The sequence below is a fragment of the Carassius gibelio genome, chromosome B5, assembly GCF_023724105.1.
Source record: "Carassius gibelio isolate Cgi1373 ecotype wild population from Czech Republic chromosome B5, carGib1.2-hapl.c, whole genome shotgun sequence".
Classification (NCBI taxonomy): domain Eukaryota; kingdom Metazoa; phylum Chordata; class Actinopteri; order Cypriniformes; family Cyprinidae; genus Carassius; species Carassius gibelio.
Genome location: NC_068400.1, coordinates 13535312 through 13549923, shown reverse-complemented (window position 1 = coordinate 13549923; position 14612 = coordinate 13535312). Strand labels below are relative to the sequence as shown.

Below are 14612 nucleotides of genomic sequence, written 5' to 3'. Positions count from 1 at the left end.
TCCAGCTAATTTTTCAAGCACATTACAGTGCAAATTATAAACTTACAGATTTGTAAAATTCATAACAATGGACTGCTCATTCAAAGCATTTTATTACTTTTAATGAATAGTTATTCTGGCTAACAAACGTTACTAAATGTTGTATGTACCAAACAATAAGCTACAGTAATTAATGCCAAACCTTCATTTCGTGTACATTTTTTCCTGTACCTTTATCTATTTTAATTTGATCAAACTATGTTTCTATGTAATATGCAAAAAAATTGTCATAAAACATAAAAAAAAAACACATTTCACATACCTTGATCTTGGCTACTGTTGATGTTTTACAATCTCATGGTCATGGTCTGCTCAGTCGCTTGGTTTTATAAAGACTACAATTACACTGTCACAAACAAATGCATTATGACATTATGCATAATTAACATTGCTGGCTGTATTAGAACAAATAAGCATATATATATATATATATATATAACAACTAATAATAATATAACTATATTTTTGTATTATCTATTATATAATATTTAAGTCTTTGTTTGTGTGTGTGTGTGTGTGTGTGTGCTTTTTAACAATGAATATAATATTATACTATTATTTTCTATTGTTATTTTATAATATTCATTATATTATTCATAATATTTATTTATGTTATTCATTACAAATATTATAAAAATATGTATATAATTGTTAAAAAACACATCTCTATGTGAAGATTACTATTTATTATTTGTTTTTTTTTTCTGGATAGGTAAAGAGAAATTGACAACACATAAAAATCCCATCACTAAAAATGACATTTTTATTTCCTATTTTGTTGAAGATCAATTTTAGACACATTCCAGGAGAAGAGATTGAGTTAAATCAACACTTTTAGGGATTATAGTTATTGAGAACTCTATGAGGGAAAAGAAAACATTGTAAAAATAAATTTTAAAACAAATGATCAATAATACACAATACAATCCTTTCAGAAAACAATCACATTGAAATTTGCTTCTTTAGTTTTGAAAACTGACTAAATGAACACCATCCTGGCTACTGTATGTCAGACCTGAGTGGCAGTGAATCAGTTGAGGAAATGACATCACTTCTGAACAAGAACTGTATAAGATCACTGAATATTTCCTTTAATCATTCTGAAAATGGAGGTTTGTTATAGGAAGATGTTGTACCATGATTCAAATATCACATTTCACGTGCCTGTTTTTAAAAAGTTTATAGAAAACCCTCCACCAATCACAACTGTTTATAACATATTCTGTCTCTATTCGGTGGCATTCTCTAGTCCAGTAACGTTAGAACATGGAAGGCAGAGTTCAAATGGCTAGAAGTGTTTCACTCAGGAGATCTAATTGTATCTGTCTGTGACGAGAGATGTGTGGGATTTTGGAGAAAAGAGAAAGAGGGACATTTAAAGTCTATGATCTTTTCCGTCTGCCTTCAAAGTTTCTGAAATTGACTGGCCGGATCTTCATCTCCGCGAAAGGAATCGAATGCTCGTGGCCTTTCCAGTGGAACCAGTTGATGCCCTGTGAATTGAAATAGTTTCATTTAATTTAAATATGGTACAAAGCATTTCACTGTCGTATATGAAGGGGTGTAAAGTACTTTGCTCAAATATTATTTGAGGGAATCTGTATCATTACTGAACCTAAAGACTTGGACTATTTTTTGGATTATATTTCCAAGGTAACAATACTACTGTATGTTTCTACCGTGTTTATTAATCTTAGTTCATGGTCCTTTCAAAATTTACTAGTACACATTTCATTTGTTACATTTTTAGGAATGTTATGTGCGCCTATCATTAGGGCCCGAGCCAATGGGCGCAGGGCCCTATTGTTCCCCTAAGGATTATTCTTCTTATTATTATTTTTATTTTTTATGAACCTTCCGGGGGTTTTTGGGGGCCTTAACATACTCAAAAACTCTTGAAAATTGGCACACACATTGGAACCTGCGGCCATCAGGACGTCACAGAGGCTGGGACCCGGGCGTGGCACAGGGGCTCTACAGCGCCCCCTGGAACACAGTCAGAAACCTTGAACCATAGCTCACACATACTTGCATGTATTTATATGAAACTCAGTACACTTATAGATCTCATTGAGCCGAACAACTTTCACGCTCTATGTCATAGGCTCCGCCCAACAGGAAGTCAGCTATTCAGGGCTGTTTAAAAAAAGCATGCTCTGGAATTTGAAATACTCCTCTGAGGATTTCCACATGTTCACCACAAAACTTGGTGAACATGATCTCAAGACACTGAGGATGAAAAATTGCGAGGGGATTTTTGATATCTCGAACGGTTTGCCCGTGGCGAGGCGTGGAAATTATGGCGAGAAATGAGAAACAGGAAATGTCTAATAACATCCACATGCATTTCCTGAGTTTCATCAAACTTCATTTGTTTGTTCGTTGTATGATACAAATCTTATATATGTGACTATTCAGAGTCAACATTATAGCGCCACCAACTGGCAGCAGGAAGTGTGTCATTTTCCAAATGCTTTGAATTCAGCATCTTCTTTTTACTCTATTTGCTTCAAGCTTCATCAGAATAATGACAAAACACGGCAGATGAAAATCTGTTGTTGGGGATATTGATATCTAATATAGTGTTGCCATGGCAACGTGTCAAACTTGAATATTCTGTTATGGTGATTTTGAGGCAGACAACAAGCTCAGATTTACATGAAACTCAGAACACATATCAGTATTAATGATATCTAGACAATGGCAAAAGCTTTTAAAAGGACGTGATGGAGGCACTCTACAGCGCCACCTTTTGTCAAAAATGGGGGGGTTCGTTTTAGCTACAGACACCAAACTTGGTACATAAATTGTTCTTATTAAGACGGACAATTTTCTAATTCACAGTCATAAGCTACGTCAAACAGGAAGTCAGCTATTTTGATTTGTATTTTTATTTTTGGGCAAATTCGGCTGTGAATTAATGCATACTCCTCACAGGGGACATGCACTATACACACCAAACTTTGTCTGCATGTTGAAAAAACATTGAGGAACTTAAATTGCAGATGGATTTTGGATAGCTTGAATGGTTTTGCCGTGGGGATTTTTTGAAATAATATTAAAAAGGGAAACATTATGTGTCTTGTATTTTTAAATTGCAGCTTCCAAACATTTCAAAACCATTTTTCATTTAGAGAACATGCGATTCTGAAGAAATATGCATAGTTGCACGACTTTACAACACTGTATGATTAAAAGAAAATTATAAAACTGCCAGACATCTGATCTCACTCTGAGGCATTCTCTCTGTGTGAGGGAAAGGAGGGGGAGGGGTGCTTGAGGGCCTGCCTGACAGAGAGAGAAAGAGAGAGAGAGTTAACAACTCTTTAATCACCAGGAAAAAAAACAGTAATTGTGTGTTGTTGATTTTTTTCATCATTACAGCTTAAGAAATCTCTCTATCATTTTCTGTCAGTTTTAGGGACGAAAAAAACCTAGTACAATTTGTAGGATTCAAACAAAATGATTTTATATAAGTAGGTTAAGAATTATGTTAATTACAAAATAAAAAAAAGATTTTAAAATACATACACTTTGACTTGTATATATTTTTTTATTCTGATAATAATTTTAAACTTACTTGATACTGATCTATGACAGACATTCTGTGACATGACATGGCATGACCTGAATTTACACAATCTTGCTGATTTAACAGTAAAACAATTCAGCTCACACATAATGACTAAGCTGTAATGCAGGCAAAAATATTTTACAAATGCTTATAGATCAATAAAATTGTTAAAAATGCTTTTTCACAAAGTGCATAATAATAAGGCACGTTGATATTCTGATGACATTTTTTTCCAAGCACATTTTACCAATTTCAAATCACATCAATATTAATAAATACTATATATTTGGTATTACATGATTTATGAGTGATATATATAATTGTATAATTGCTGGAAGTGAAAAGCTCATATTCAGGAGTGCTGAATTTTTAGGCATGTCTTCTTGTCATGCATTGGTCATAGAGCTCATTGTAGCAATGTTTCAGGTGTTGAAATAGATTTGTTATACATTATACAGGTTCACTGTTTGCACAGTGTATCCAGTATGTGTATGTCGTGCAGATGAAGCAGCGAGAGCATGTTATTGTAACGCAAAAACACATTAAAATAATGCGCGAGCATGAATCTCTCAGCTTGCATGCACATTTCCTTTACTTTGTCACAAAACACGTCCTCTGCTCAAACGGTGTCCTGTGCACTCACAACTCTCTCTATGCTCATGCGATAGATATTCATTCTTTTCTCACCAGCGCCACCTGCTGGAAAAAGGAAGATTGGCACATATAAATGACTTTGATATATTCCGCTTATATTTACGACTTTAAATGCATATTTCTCGCTGTTCGCCTTTTTTTACTAAAGCCGCTTGCTGGCGGTGAGCACGGGTGCGAGGGCCCGATCATCGCTGCTTGCAGCTTTAATTTTTCATTATTTTTTCTTTATGTTAAATATTACATTTATTTTCCCAGTTTTAGGTTTTGTTATCTTTCCATTTATTTATGTTCAGTAATTTTAGTTTAAAAACTTAAGCTAAATAAAAATTACAAACTGAAATAAGTAAATTTTTCTTTTAATATTAACATATCTCAATTAACAAAAATGTTGAACAGTTTTACATTCAGAAGGACTTAACCCCAGAACTAACAATGAAAAATACCTTTTGTCAATCTTATGGTGTATTCACACCAAACGCTAATTTAATTATTTGCGCGAGCAGTTTGCATACAAAGTCAATGGAATGACATGAACAGAGGCGAATTCGCACGTGAATGAAGCGAAATGCATGACGCTTTTGCCGTGAACGCGAGATACTCGCCTCAATCGCGTCTTCTACGTAAAGTTAAAAAAATTCAACTCAAGCAGAAAATTTGCCTGAACGCAAAGAGCTTATTGGTACATCTGGTTGAATAAGAAAATGGATCCAACTTTACAGAGTTGTGTGCCTCTGTATGGTCTGTGTTTGGCTTTTACTGAGGTAAGTCATCTTTACTGAGATCATGTTTCCAGTGTTTAATTTTACTTAATATGGAAATATTTAATTTAATTTTGATGTAAAATGTAACTGGTTAAAATAGCTCTTTACTTTGTTCTGCAAGTGGAGAATATGACTTACTTTGCTGTGACTGCTGTCTCCATATTTCCCCATCAGGTTCACTCGATGGCAGTTTTTATACCAGAACGCTCCCTTGTAGGACAGGGCACAGTTGGTGACCGCAATGTCATTGTCATTGTCATATGTGGAGAAAGGCCTGTTCTGGTGATACGACAAGGAATCACCTAAAAAGAGACAATATTACAAGCTAAATATAAAAAACAAACACTTTTGCCATCATTGTGCATGAAATATTAGAAATCATTTAGGAATTATGCATCATGAAGTATGCATGTATAAATTATCTTTCGATCCTCATATTTGCATGAGATACTCCTAAAAAGAAAGTTTTTTTTTTCTTTGTTTGTTTTTGATTGGCATTGATGGTTCCATGAATAACCATTAACATCCATTGAACTTTTCCATTTGTTCTTTGTAGTGAAAAAACAAAATCTTTATATTGCTAAAATGTTCATAACAGTTTTGGTGCCAAAAATGGTTTTCTGTGACATCACTGCAAAAACCTCTTTTTTTTTTTTTTTTATGTAATATGCAAGGCAAGAGATAAAAGTGTATTCCAAATGCATAATGTACTGTATATGCAATTCACCTGCGGTACCACTGTATGCACCAATCTGGATCTTGTAGCGGGAACGAGGATCTGCGATGTAAAATTTATCGTAGGTAGCAAACACACTCTCCTGTCCGTCATGCAGGTCCACGCGCAGCTCGTACTGACCGGCTGAGGTGATTTTGTGAAGATTTGAAAGTCCTGAAAGACAAAGACGTGACATCTCTGTCAGTAAACCCAGTAGATTTTAGTGTTATAATGACTTTGGCCTGTTAAAATTGAGTCGCACCGATCCAGAACTCATCATTCGTGTCACCGAATCCTGCAGAGTAGTTCCTCCAGTTCCTGTAGAAATCCACCTTGCCGCTCTGACGCCGCAGGAACACCTGTGGAGATGAACACAATCGCTGGATCGGGCCAGTTTTTCACCCAAATGTAACTTTAGTTTCACGTTTGTCTTCTGATAACTTTGTTTTCTGCATATTGAGATCTTGTTTGAGCTGTTTGCACTGTTGCACCAGTTTTTTGTTAGTTCTTGGCATATTCGTAAGCCAGAACATAGCTTGTAGGTTGTAAGCTGTCCATGACGTAATGCGTAGTCACATAATATGACATTTACCCTCAATGATCCAATAGCAAGTAGCCTTTACATAGCACAAGTTGTGTTAAAATGCTGTGCATTTCAGGTTACCCTTGATTCTATGATCTTTTACCTACGGATGCTTGTTTCTGCCACATAATAACAATAATAAAAAAAAACTTTTAGTTCACATTTCTGACTTTTTTCTTGGAGTTATGAGTTTATATCTCTCAATTCTGACTTTGCTTATAATAAATATTAACTGAAATAAAACAAAATATAAAAATCTTAAATGTACATTAAGTATATATATATATATATATATATATATATATATATATATATATATATATATATATATATATATATATGCGGTACAGGAACCCCCAGGAATCCCCCCCCCACCCAAAAAAAAATAAAATAAAAAATAAAATATCCCAGTAATGTTCTTTTTCTCAAAATGTTAAAGAGGGAGAAGTCTTATGGACTGAAGTCTTCCAGGTAAAATCAGATAACTGATTCAAATCAGCCAGTCTGTTGTTTTATTCCTGCTGTTATTCCTGGTTGGATGCTTCCATAAACATTCAGTTTATTCACAGAGGTATGTTCCAACATATTTAGTAGTGTGTAAGCTGGAACTCAGTGTGCCTTTATGTCAGAAGTAGCCAGAGTAAAGCGCTCATCTGGACTCACCATCCAGCCCCCGCCGTCAGTGCTCATGTCACAGTAAACCTGGATGGGCTGCTTCTCGTCTCCGCTGATGTATATGGTGTACGGCCCGGAGGACGTCTCTCCGTTCAGCAGAGCTTCTGAGCAATCCTTGGCGTTCCTGTACCGCATGCCAACTGTACACAAACATAGATCACAAGAACAGTGAGTGCATTCTCTCCCAGTCAAAAAGTGGATGTATTTTAATATAACTTTATGCATAAAAAAATGACATTTTACTGCACAATAAAACAGTTAATAACCTTAATTCAGGGTTCGTACAGAAACTGCTAAATTAAAAGTAAAAAATGTATTGGTTCAAATAAAGTATCAAAATCAAATAATCACATGGTTTTATTGAACAACACTGTTAGAATACATAATGTAATATGCCTATAATTAATATCAACATAACCAATTTAAGTACATTCAGTATTATAAGAAATACCTGCAGAGGGCGATAACGGCCTGGTGATGTTTGACTTTACAGAGTGATTCAACAACGTTTAAATCTATTTAATTGTAATATTTGGATACAACCAAACTCAGAGCGATGGTTGAGATTTTTATTTAGAAATTTACCACAAAATCAACTTTTTACTGATATTGCGAGATGGCTTTTCAATGCAAGGAGTAAATATCACGAGATCTCGTGCGCTGCCAGGCAAAAAGGCTTTGTATTTATATCAGATGCGCTGCATCGTTAATTTTGCAAGAAAATATTGTTTTTATCGAAAACTAAAATTAATTGTCAAAGTTTGAAACAATAATTATATATGAAACCATAACTGTGTTACTCTTCTTTCCCTATTTTGTAGCATTAATGTTATTGATTAAATATTACAAGAACAAAAACAATGATGTACAAAGAATGCTATTTTAGAACAATGAAAATACTATTATAGATTTTGTTAGTTTATGTTATGATTTAGTTTTGATTTAGATTCATTACACTTTCTTTTTTCATTTAAATATTAGTCTTTACAATTTTAAGAGTTTCTGTAATTTTTATAATTTTTTTATATGTCTAAGTAGTTTTTATTAAAGGGGGGGTAAAATGCTATATCATGCATACTGAGTTTTTTACACTGTTAAAGAGTTGGATTCCCATGCTAAACATGGACAAAGTTTCAAAAATTAAGTTGTACGTTTGAAGGAGTATTTCTGTTCCAAAAATACTCCTTCCGGTTTGTCACAAGTTTCGGAAAGTTTTTTTCGAGTATGGCTCTGTGTGACGTTAGATGGAGCGGAATTTCCTTATATGGGTCCTGAGGCACTTCTGCCGGAAGAGCACGCGCTCCCGTATAGCAGAGCACTGAGAGCACAACAGACTTCACTGATCAGAGCGAGAGCGTCGCGAAAAGTCACAAAAGAAGTGTGTTTTTGGTTGCCAGGGCAAGACAACCCTGCACAGATTAGCAAAAAAAAAAAACAGCATTAAGGGACCTTGTTAGTGCGTCCCCCTCCCATGCCGAGACCCGGGTTCGAGCCCCGCTCAGAGTGACTCATTGCTGCTGCTGCTCTCGTTCAGTTTCAGCCTCGGGATCTGATTCTGGATCATAAATATACGCTGAATCTGACTGTAAGCCATGGTTTGTTTTGGATGATGTTTTTTTTTTTTTTTTTCACGGTAATGTCACAACTTCCAAACGCTCTCAGCACAAAAGACTACTGGCGCTCATGATTCTTTAGCTCCGCCCACACGTAACGCCTCCAGTGGCTCTTGTTTTTCCGAAAAAAATCGGTACAGACTATCTTTCTCTTATGAATATAATAAAACTAAAGACTTTTTGGAGATATGAAGGATGCAGTACTACTCTATAGGTACTCAAGATTAACAGGATATTGAGTGAAAACGAGCATTTCACCCCCCTTTAAACTCTAGTTTTCATTTCAGTTTATTTTATTTTTTATTTTTTTATTTTAATACTTCAACTTAAACTGAGCAAAAACGAGAAACGTTGCCTTGGAAACTTATTATTATTATTTTTAATGGATTATTGGCGTAAGAATTGTCGATTTTGATTTCATGGTGACTTTCCGGGTGATTTGAACACAGTTTTCTCAGCAGCGCTAGAGTAGAGGTTGCGTAGTATGTGACCTGTGGTGAAGACGGTGCTGATCTGTGTGCTCCTCTTGTGCTCAGCGACGGCCTGCAGTCTGACTGTGTGTTCAGTGCTGCTGCTCAGACCAGACAGACTGTGTGAGGTCACAGACGGATCCAGATTCAGCTCCTGTGGGAACAGACAGCACTTACGATCTGAATAGCAGGAAAAAAAAAACTCATCTTTTAAATATATATTTTAAAAAAATGTTTGCATGAATTGTATACAGTATAGTTAGAAAAACAAACAAACATGAGTTGATTTTTGGGTGAACAATCCTTTTATACGGCCTGTATTCTTCTAGCTGCACAACAGCCAGTAGCAGAAGTGGGTAACTAGAAACATCTGAAGGTTAGTAGTATGTGAGAAATGTCTGACCCTGACATCGCCGTCAGACGCTTGAAAGGTCAGGATATATCCGGTGATGGCGGCCCGCGGCGGCGTCCAGGTGAGAACGGCACTGTCTGTCTGAATATTACTGGCAGCCAGATCACGCGGAGCATCCACATCTACATACCAGCACAGAAATCAGATCACAGCCACGGTTATTCAGACAGTAAGATGACTTATAACTGAGCAGGAAATCAATTAAAACTGCATTTATTCATCAGAATCAAACATTAAAGTTTAATAAATTCAGCATTACATTATCAGAGTACATTATAATCTATCTATCTATCTATCTATCTATCTATCTATCTATCTATATATATATATATATATATATATATATATATATATATATATATAATATTTTTAATAGTATTAATAATAATAGTAATAATAATTTGTGATGCACTAAATTATTTTCATCTTCAGTCTGGACACATGAGAAATGAATAGTATATTTCTTTAAACGAAACATTTATTATTATTATTATTATTATTATTATTATTATTATTATTATTATTATTATTATTATTATTATTATTATTTTGTATTTTTCTGAAAGATTAAATGTATTTCATTTTCAGTCAGTACATATGATAAAATAACAGAATTAAAAAAATAAAATAAAACATAGCATTATTATTACTTTTGTTATTATTATTATTATTATTATTAATGTTAGAAATTTTTATAATAACGGTAATAATAAAATAATAATAGGACATAACTTAAAAAAAACATTAAGAGCTTTATTAAAGCTGGTTTTAATAAAATATAATTATTGCTACTACTATTATTTATATATAAAAAAATGTGATACATTAAATGGTTGTCATTTTCAATTAGGACACAACAAAAAAGACGACATCTCTTAAAAATCTTGAAATATTTTATGTTAATATTAATGTTGATATATTAAAGATAAAGGTGTGTTTTGCATAATAAAATACATGCAAAAAATAAAAATAAAAATGAAGAGAATTTCACTATTATTTGTGACCCTGGAGCACAAAACCAGTCTTAAGTAGCAAAGGTATATTTGTAGCAATAGCCAAAAAATACATTGTATGGGTCAAAATGATCGATTTTGTTTTATGCCAAAAATCGTTAGGACATTCAGTCAAGATCATGTTCCATCAAGATATTTTGTAAATTTCCTACCATAAATATGTCAAAACTTAATTTTTGATTAATAACATGCATTGCTAAGAACTTCATTTGGACAAATCTAAACTCAATTTTCTTAATATTTAGATTTATTTTTGCAACCTTGAGATTCCAAATGTTCAAATAGTTGTATCTCGGTCAAATAATGTCCGATCCTAACAAACCATACATCAGTGGAAAGCTTATTTATTCAGCTTTCAAGTGATGCATTAATCTCAATTTAGAAAAATTTACACTTCAGACTGGTTTTGTGGTCCAGGGTCACATTTTATATCCAAATGCTCTCTGTTTCATGCGAGTGCCCCATCTCCAGATAAGTGTTCAGTAAAGGTGTGCGGCCTGTAGGGGGCGCTGGAGCAGCAGTAATGGCTGAAGCTCCTCTCACCTGTGGTGAAGTCTGTGGTCGCTGGAGCACTTTTCTCTCGGTTTCTAATGGCGTAAACATTGACAGTGTATTGAGTTCCTGGAGCCAGTGAGCTCATCTCAAAGTCCACCGTGTTTCCAGAAACCTGCTCTGATATGGGTGGCACTGTGCAGAAAAACACAAGAATCAGAAATGATTCTATAAAACTAAAATAGATGAAAAATAACAACCGAACGATGTTGTGTGGGTTTATTTCAGGCTGTTGACGTGTCAGGCGGTGACAGCAGTGTCCTTCAGTGTGACACACGATACTGAGATATCTAAAACTGTCTCTGCTCTACTCGGGGTGAACAGCAGCAGAGTCAAACATGAATAAAGAAACCCGAAATAGAGCAACAGAGGAGTTTCCTCACCAGTGTCTGCGCTGTATGTGATCACATATCCATCCACGGTCGCCACGGCAGGTTGCCACAGCAACAGCGCCTTTGTGTCAGTGACATTGACAGCAATCAGACTGCGTGGCATATCCAGGGCTGGAGGCAAATAATCAAATAATACATTAAAAAACAGTATTAACAGTGACTTTGTTACAGTATTATTTGTATAAACTAAATTATACTGTATATATAATTGTATGTAACTTAATACCTTTCTAATACATATTTAGGTTAAAGGGGGGGTGAAATGCTATTTCATGCATACTGAGTTTTTTACACTGTTAAAGAGTTGGATTCCCATGCTAAACATGGACAAAGTTTCAAAAATTAAGTTGTACGTTTGAAGGAGTATTAAATACTCCTTCCGGTTTGTCACAAGTTTCGGAAAGTTTTTTTTTCGAGTATGGCTCTGTGTGACGTTAGATGGAGCGGAATTTCCTTTTTGTGCTCTCAGTGCTCTCAACAGACTTCACTGATCAGAGCGAGAGAACGGAATGTCACAAAAGAAGTGTGTTTTTGGTTGCCAGGGCAAGACAACCCTGCACAGATTACCAAAAGAGAAACAGCATTAAGGGACCAGTTGATGGAGTATATTTTTACAGAGCATCAACGGAGTTGTGCAAGTGTTTGTATTTGTTCCCTGCATTTCGAAGATGCTTGTTTTACAAACAAGGCCCAGTTTGATGCAAGATTTGCACATCGTTTATTTCTTAAGGATAATGCAGTCCCAACGAAAAAGGGTCACGATCGTGTGTTGGAACCACATGCGGTGAGTAAAACTGCTTCAAATATCTCTGTGTTATTAACTTAGCTATCGGCGCTTAAGCACATCAAGTAAACAACATGCGATGTTGTCATCAAACTGCACTTTCCACATGTACAGCTAAAAAAAAAAAAAAAAAGACGACAAAGTGGAACTTAGTCATTTTCCAAAACCGCTAAGCAAATATATACAGTTTCAGTACATACCACATAGAGACGTTGTTGCTGATGCTGCTCTTGTTAAATTTCAGCCTCTGGATCTGATTCTGGATCATAAATAAACGGCTGAATCTGACTGTTAGCCATGGTTTGTTTTGGTTGGTTTTTTCCTCACGGTGTCACAGCTTCCAAACGCTCTAAACGCAAAAGCCTACTCGCGCTCGTGATTCTTTAGCTCCGCCCACACACCATGCCCCCAGCCGCTCTGGTTTTTCCGGGAAAAAACGGTACAGACTAACTTTCTCTTAGAAATATAATAAAACTAAAGACTTTTTGATTTACAGGATATTGAGTGAAAACGAGCATTTCACCCCCCCTTTAAGGATTTTGTTTTCAGATCATTAACACTGAGTTCGAGAAATTGTGATGCTTATCTTAGAAAACAGTGGGTAAGTTACTGAACCAACCTGTTGTAAAAGTGTCGGACACTGGTTGGCTCTCCTCAAGGCCTTTCACTGCAACAACCGACACCTGATATGCCTCTCCGGGGATCAGATTTGTCAGGGAAACCTGAGACTGTGACCCGTCCACTGTCAGGATCATGGGAGTACCTGTTAAAACACAGAAGAGAAGCAATTTTTAGTCTTTATTTTCAACACTGGTTCTGTTGTTTGCAATGCATTGAAGCATTCTTCAGGGTTTAAGAGAACGGGTACTCGCCTCCTTGGACTGGGATGTGAGTGATTCTGTAGGAGTCCGGCTGGGATCGCGGTACAGTCCAGGAAACCACAGCGGTTGTGTCCGTGATATCAGAGAAACGAAGGTCCCGTAGAGCTCCAAGGCCTGCCAGACAGCAATGCACATGCATATTTAGCAACAGAAAGAAAATCATTGAAAAAACTGGGAAAATGATCCGCCCGGGGTCCTTATGGCCATAAGGTTACGAAGTTAATTCAAACAGCCACCGGAAAATGGACAAAGAAAGAGCACTGATCTGCAGGAGAAGCGGGCCTTTACCTGGTGCAATGAAAAAAGGCCTAAAAGAAAGATCCATTAGTCATAATAGTGCAAGAAACCGTTTTTAACATGATCAATCATGCCAAAATCATTCAGTTGCATTCCACAGATTTAACCTGGAGCGAGACGATGACAAAAAGAAGGCATGTTATTTTGACCCGACAACATAGTCATTAGTTCTCGGTGCATGCGGACACATTAACATCAGGTTTCCCAACAATGATGATGGTTTAGTAGTGAAATGAACATCGGGACGCTTTCCTCTTGATGCATAAACACACACAACGTTCCTTCATGAGAGCATGCAAGGTTAAAGTCAACATGAACTGACCTTACTTTCTGACATTTGTCAAAATGGCTGTTTTTAGTGTCTAAAGCACCAAGCAATCTTATTCTTGCTGATTTGAAATGCATCATGTATAATGACTTGCAAACAGTATTTGCTGTTGACTTTAACCCTGGATTGAAATATATCATGACAGATACATTTCAAATCACAGTGCATCACAGATCAATACCTGTTAAGGATGAAGAGTGTTACTCGGTTGTTAAAGATCGCACTTCCATCACATTGCAGCCAAGAAAGCCCATCGAGTCCAGAAATGAGCGAGTTTGACAAATACAATACCTGTTCTGGCAACAGCAGTAACGGGTTGGGAGCGATGTTCCAGCGTGACACCGTAAAGCTCAATTTCATACTCAGTTCCCCCCAAAAGCTGCGTTAAAACTTTGGTTCTTTCTTCGCCCGGCACAACGAACTCTCGAGGGTGGGAGAGCTTTCTCGAATCTCTAACTTTGAGAACGAATCGATCAAAGACGTCGTCTTCTGCCGTCCAGGCCAGCCGGAAACTCTCAGGGGTGACGTCTGACACGAAAAGGTGCTCGATCTCTGGTTCTGCCTCTGATTGACAAGTAAGGGACATGTGTCTTTTTCTCGTTTTAACAAGAGTTTGAGACAGACTTGAGTGTGCCTTCCAGTCTCCACGCATTCCACATGCATCAAGCATGAGTATAACTACCCTTGTTAGTTAAACTCCGGACACATAGCAGCAACATAAACACGTCCCTTTATGACTTTTGATGCCTGTTAATATTGTAAATGGCATTGCAAATCATGCATGCCACTTACATAAGACTGTCTTTCCCACTTTACAGTGATGTCATGCATGGCTGTGGTTTATGGCCTCATATAAGATTGTGTTTCCA

At 36.1% G+C, this 14612-nt stretch overlaps 1 protein-coding gene across 3 annotated transcripts in view; it reads right to left on the bottom strand.

The window, feature by feature from the left end:
- Positions 1-779: 779 nt before the first annotated feature.
- tnca (tenascin Ca) overlaps positions 780-14612 on the bottom strand; it is a 57109-nt gene continuing 43276 nt past the window's right edge. For 2 of the 3 annotated variants that reach the window (XM_052556376.1, XM_052556377.1), the window contains 12 exons: positions 14035-14307; positions 13110-13232; positions 12857-13000; positions 11445-11564; positions 11053-11196; positions 9488-9618; positions 9106-9238; positions 6990-7141; positions 6006-6102; positions 5756-5917; positions 5167-5330; positions 780-1532 (listed from right to left, as the gene is read on the bottom strand). In XM_052556376.1, coding sequence (XP_052412336.1) covers positions 1422-1532; positions 5167-5330; positions 5756-5917; positions 6006-6102; positions 6990-7141; positions 9106-9238; positions 9488-9618; positions 11053-11196; positions 11445-11564; positions 12857-13000; positions 13110-13232; positions 14035-14307 — 1754 coding nt within the window. In that variant the 3' untranslated portion in view covers positions 780-1421. The remainder of the gene's footprint in view (positions 1533-5166; positions 5331-5755; positions 5918-6005; positions 6103-6989; positions 7142-9105; positions 9239-9487; positions 9619-11052; positions 11197-11444; positions 11565-12856; positions 13001-13109; positions 13233-14034; positions 14308-14612) is intronic. The other variant, XM_052556378.1, reaches the window with a different exon arrangement.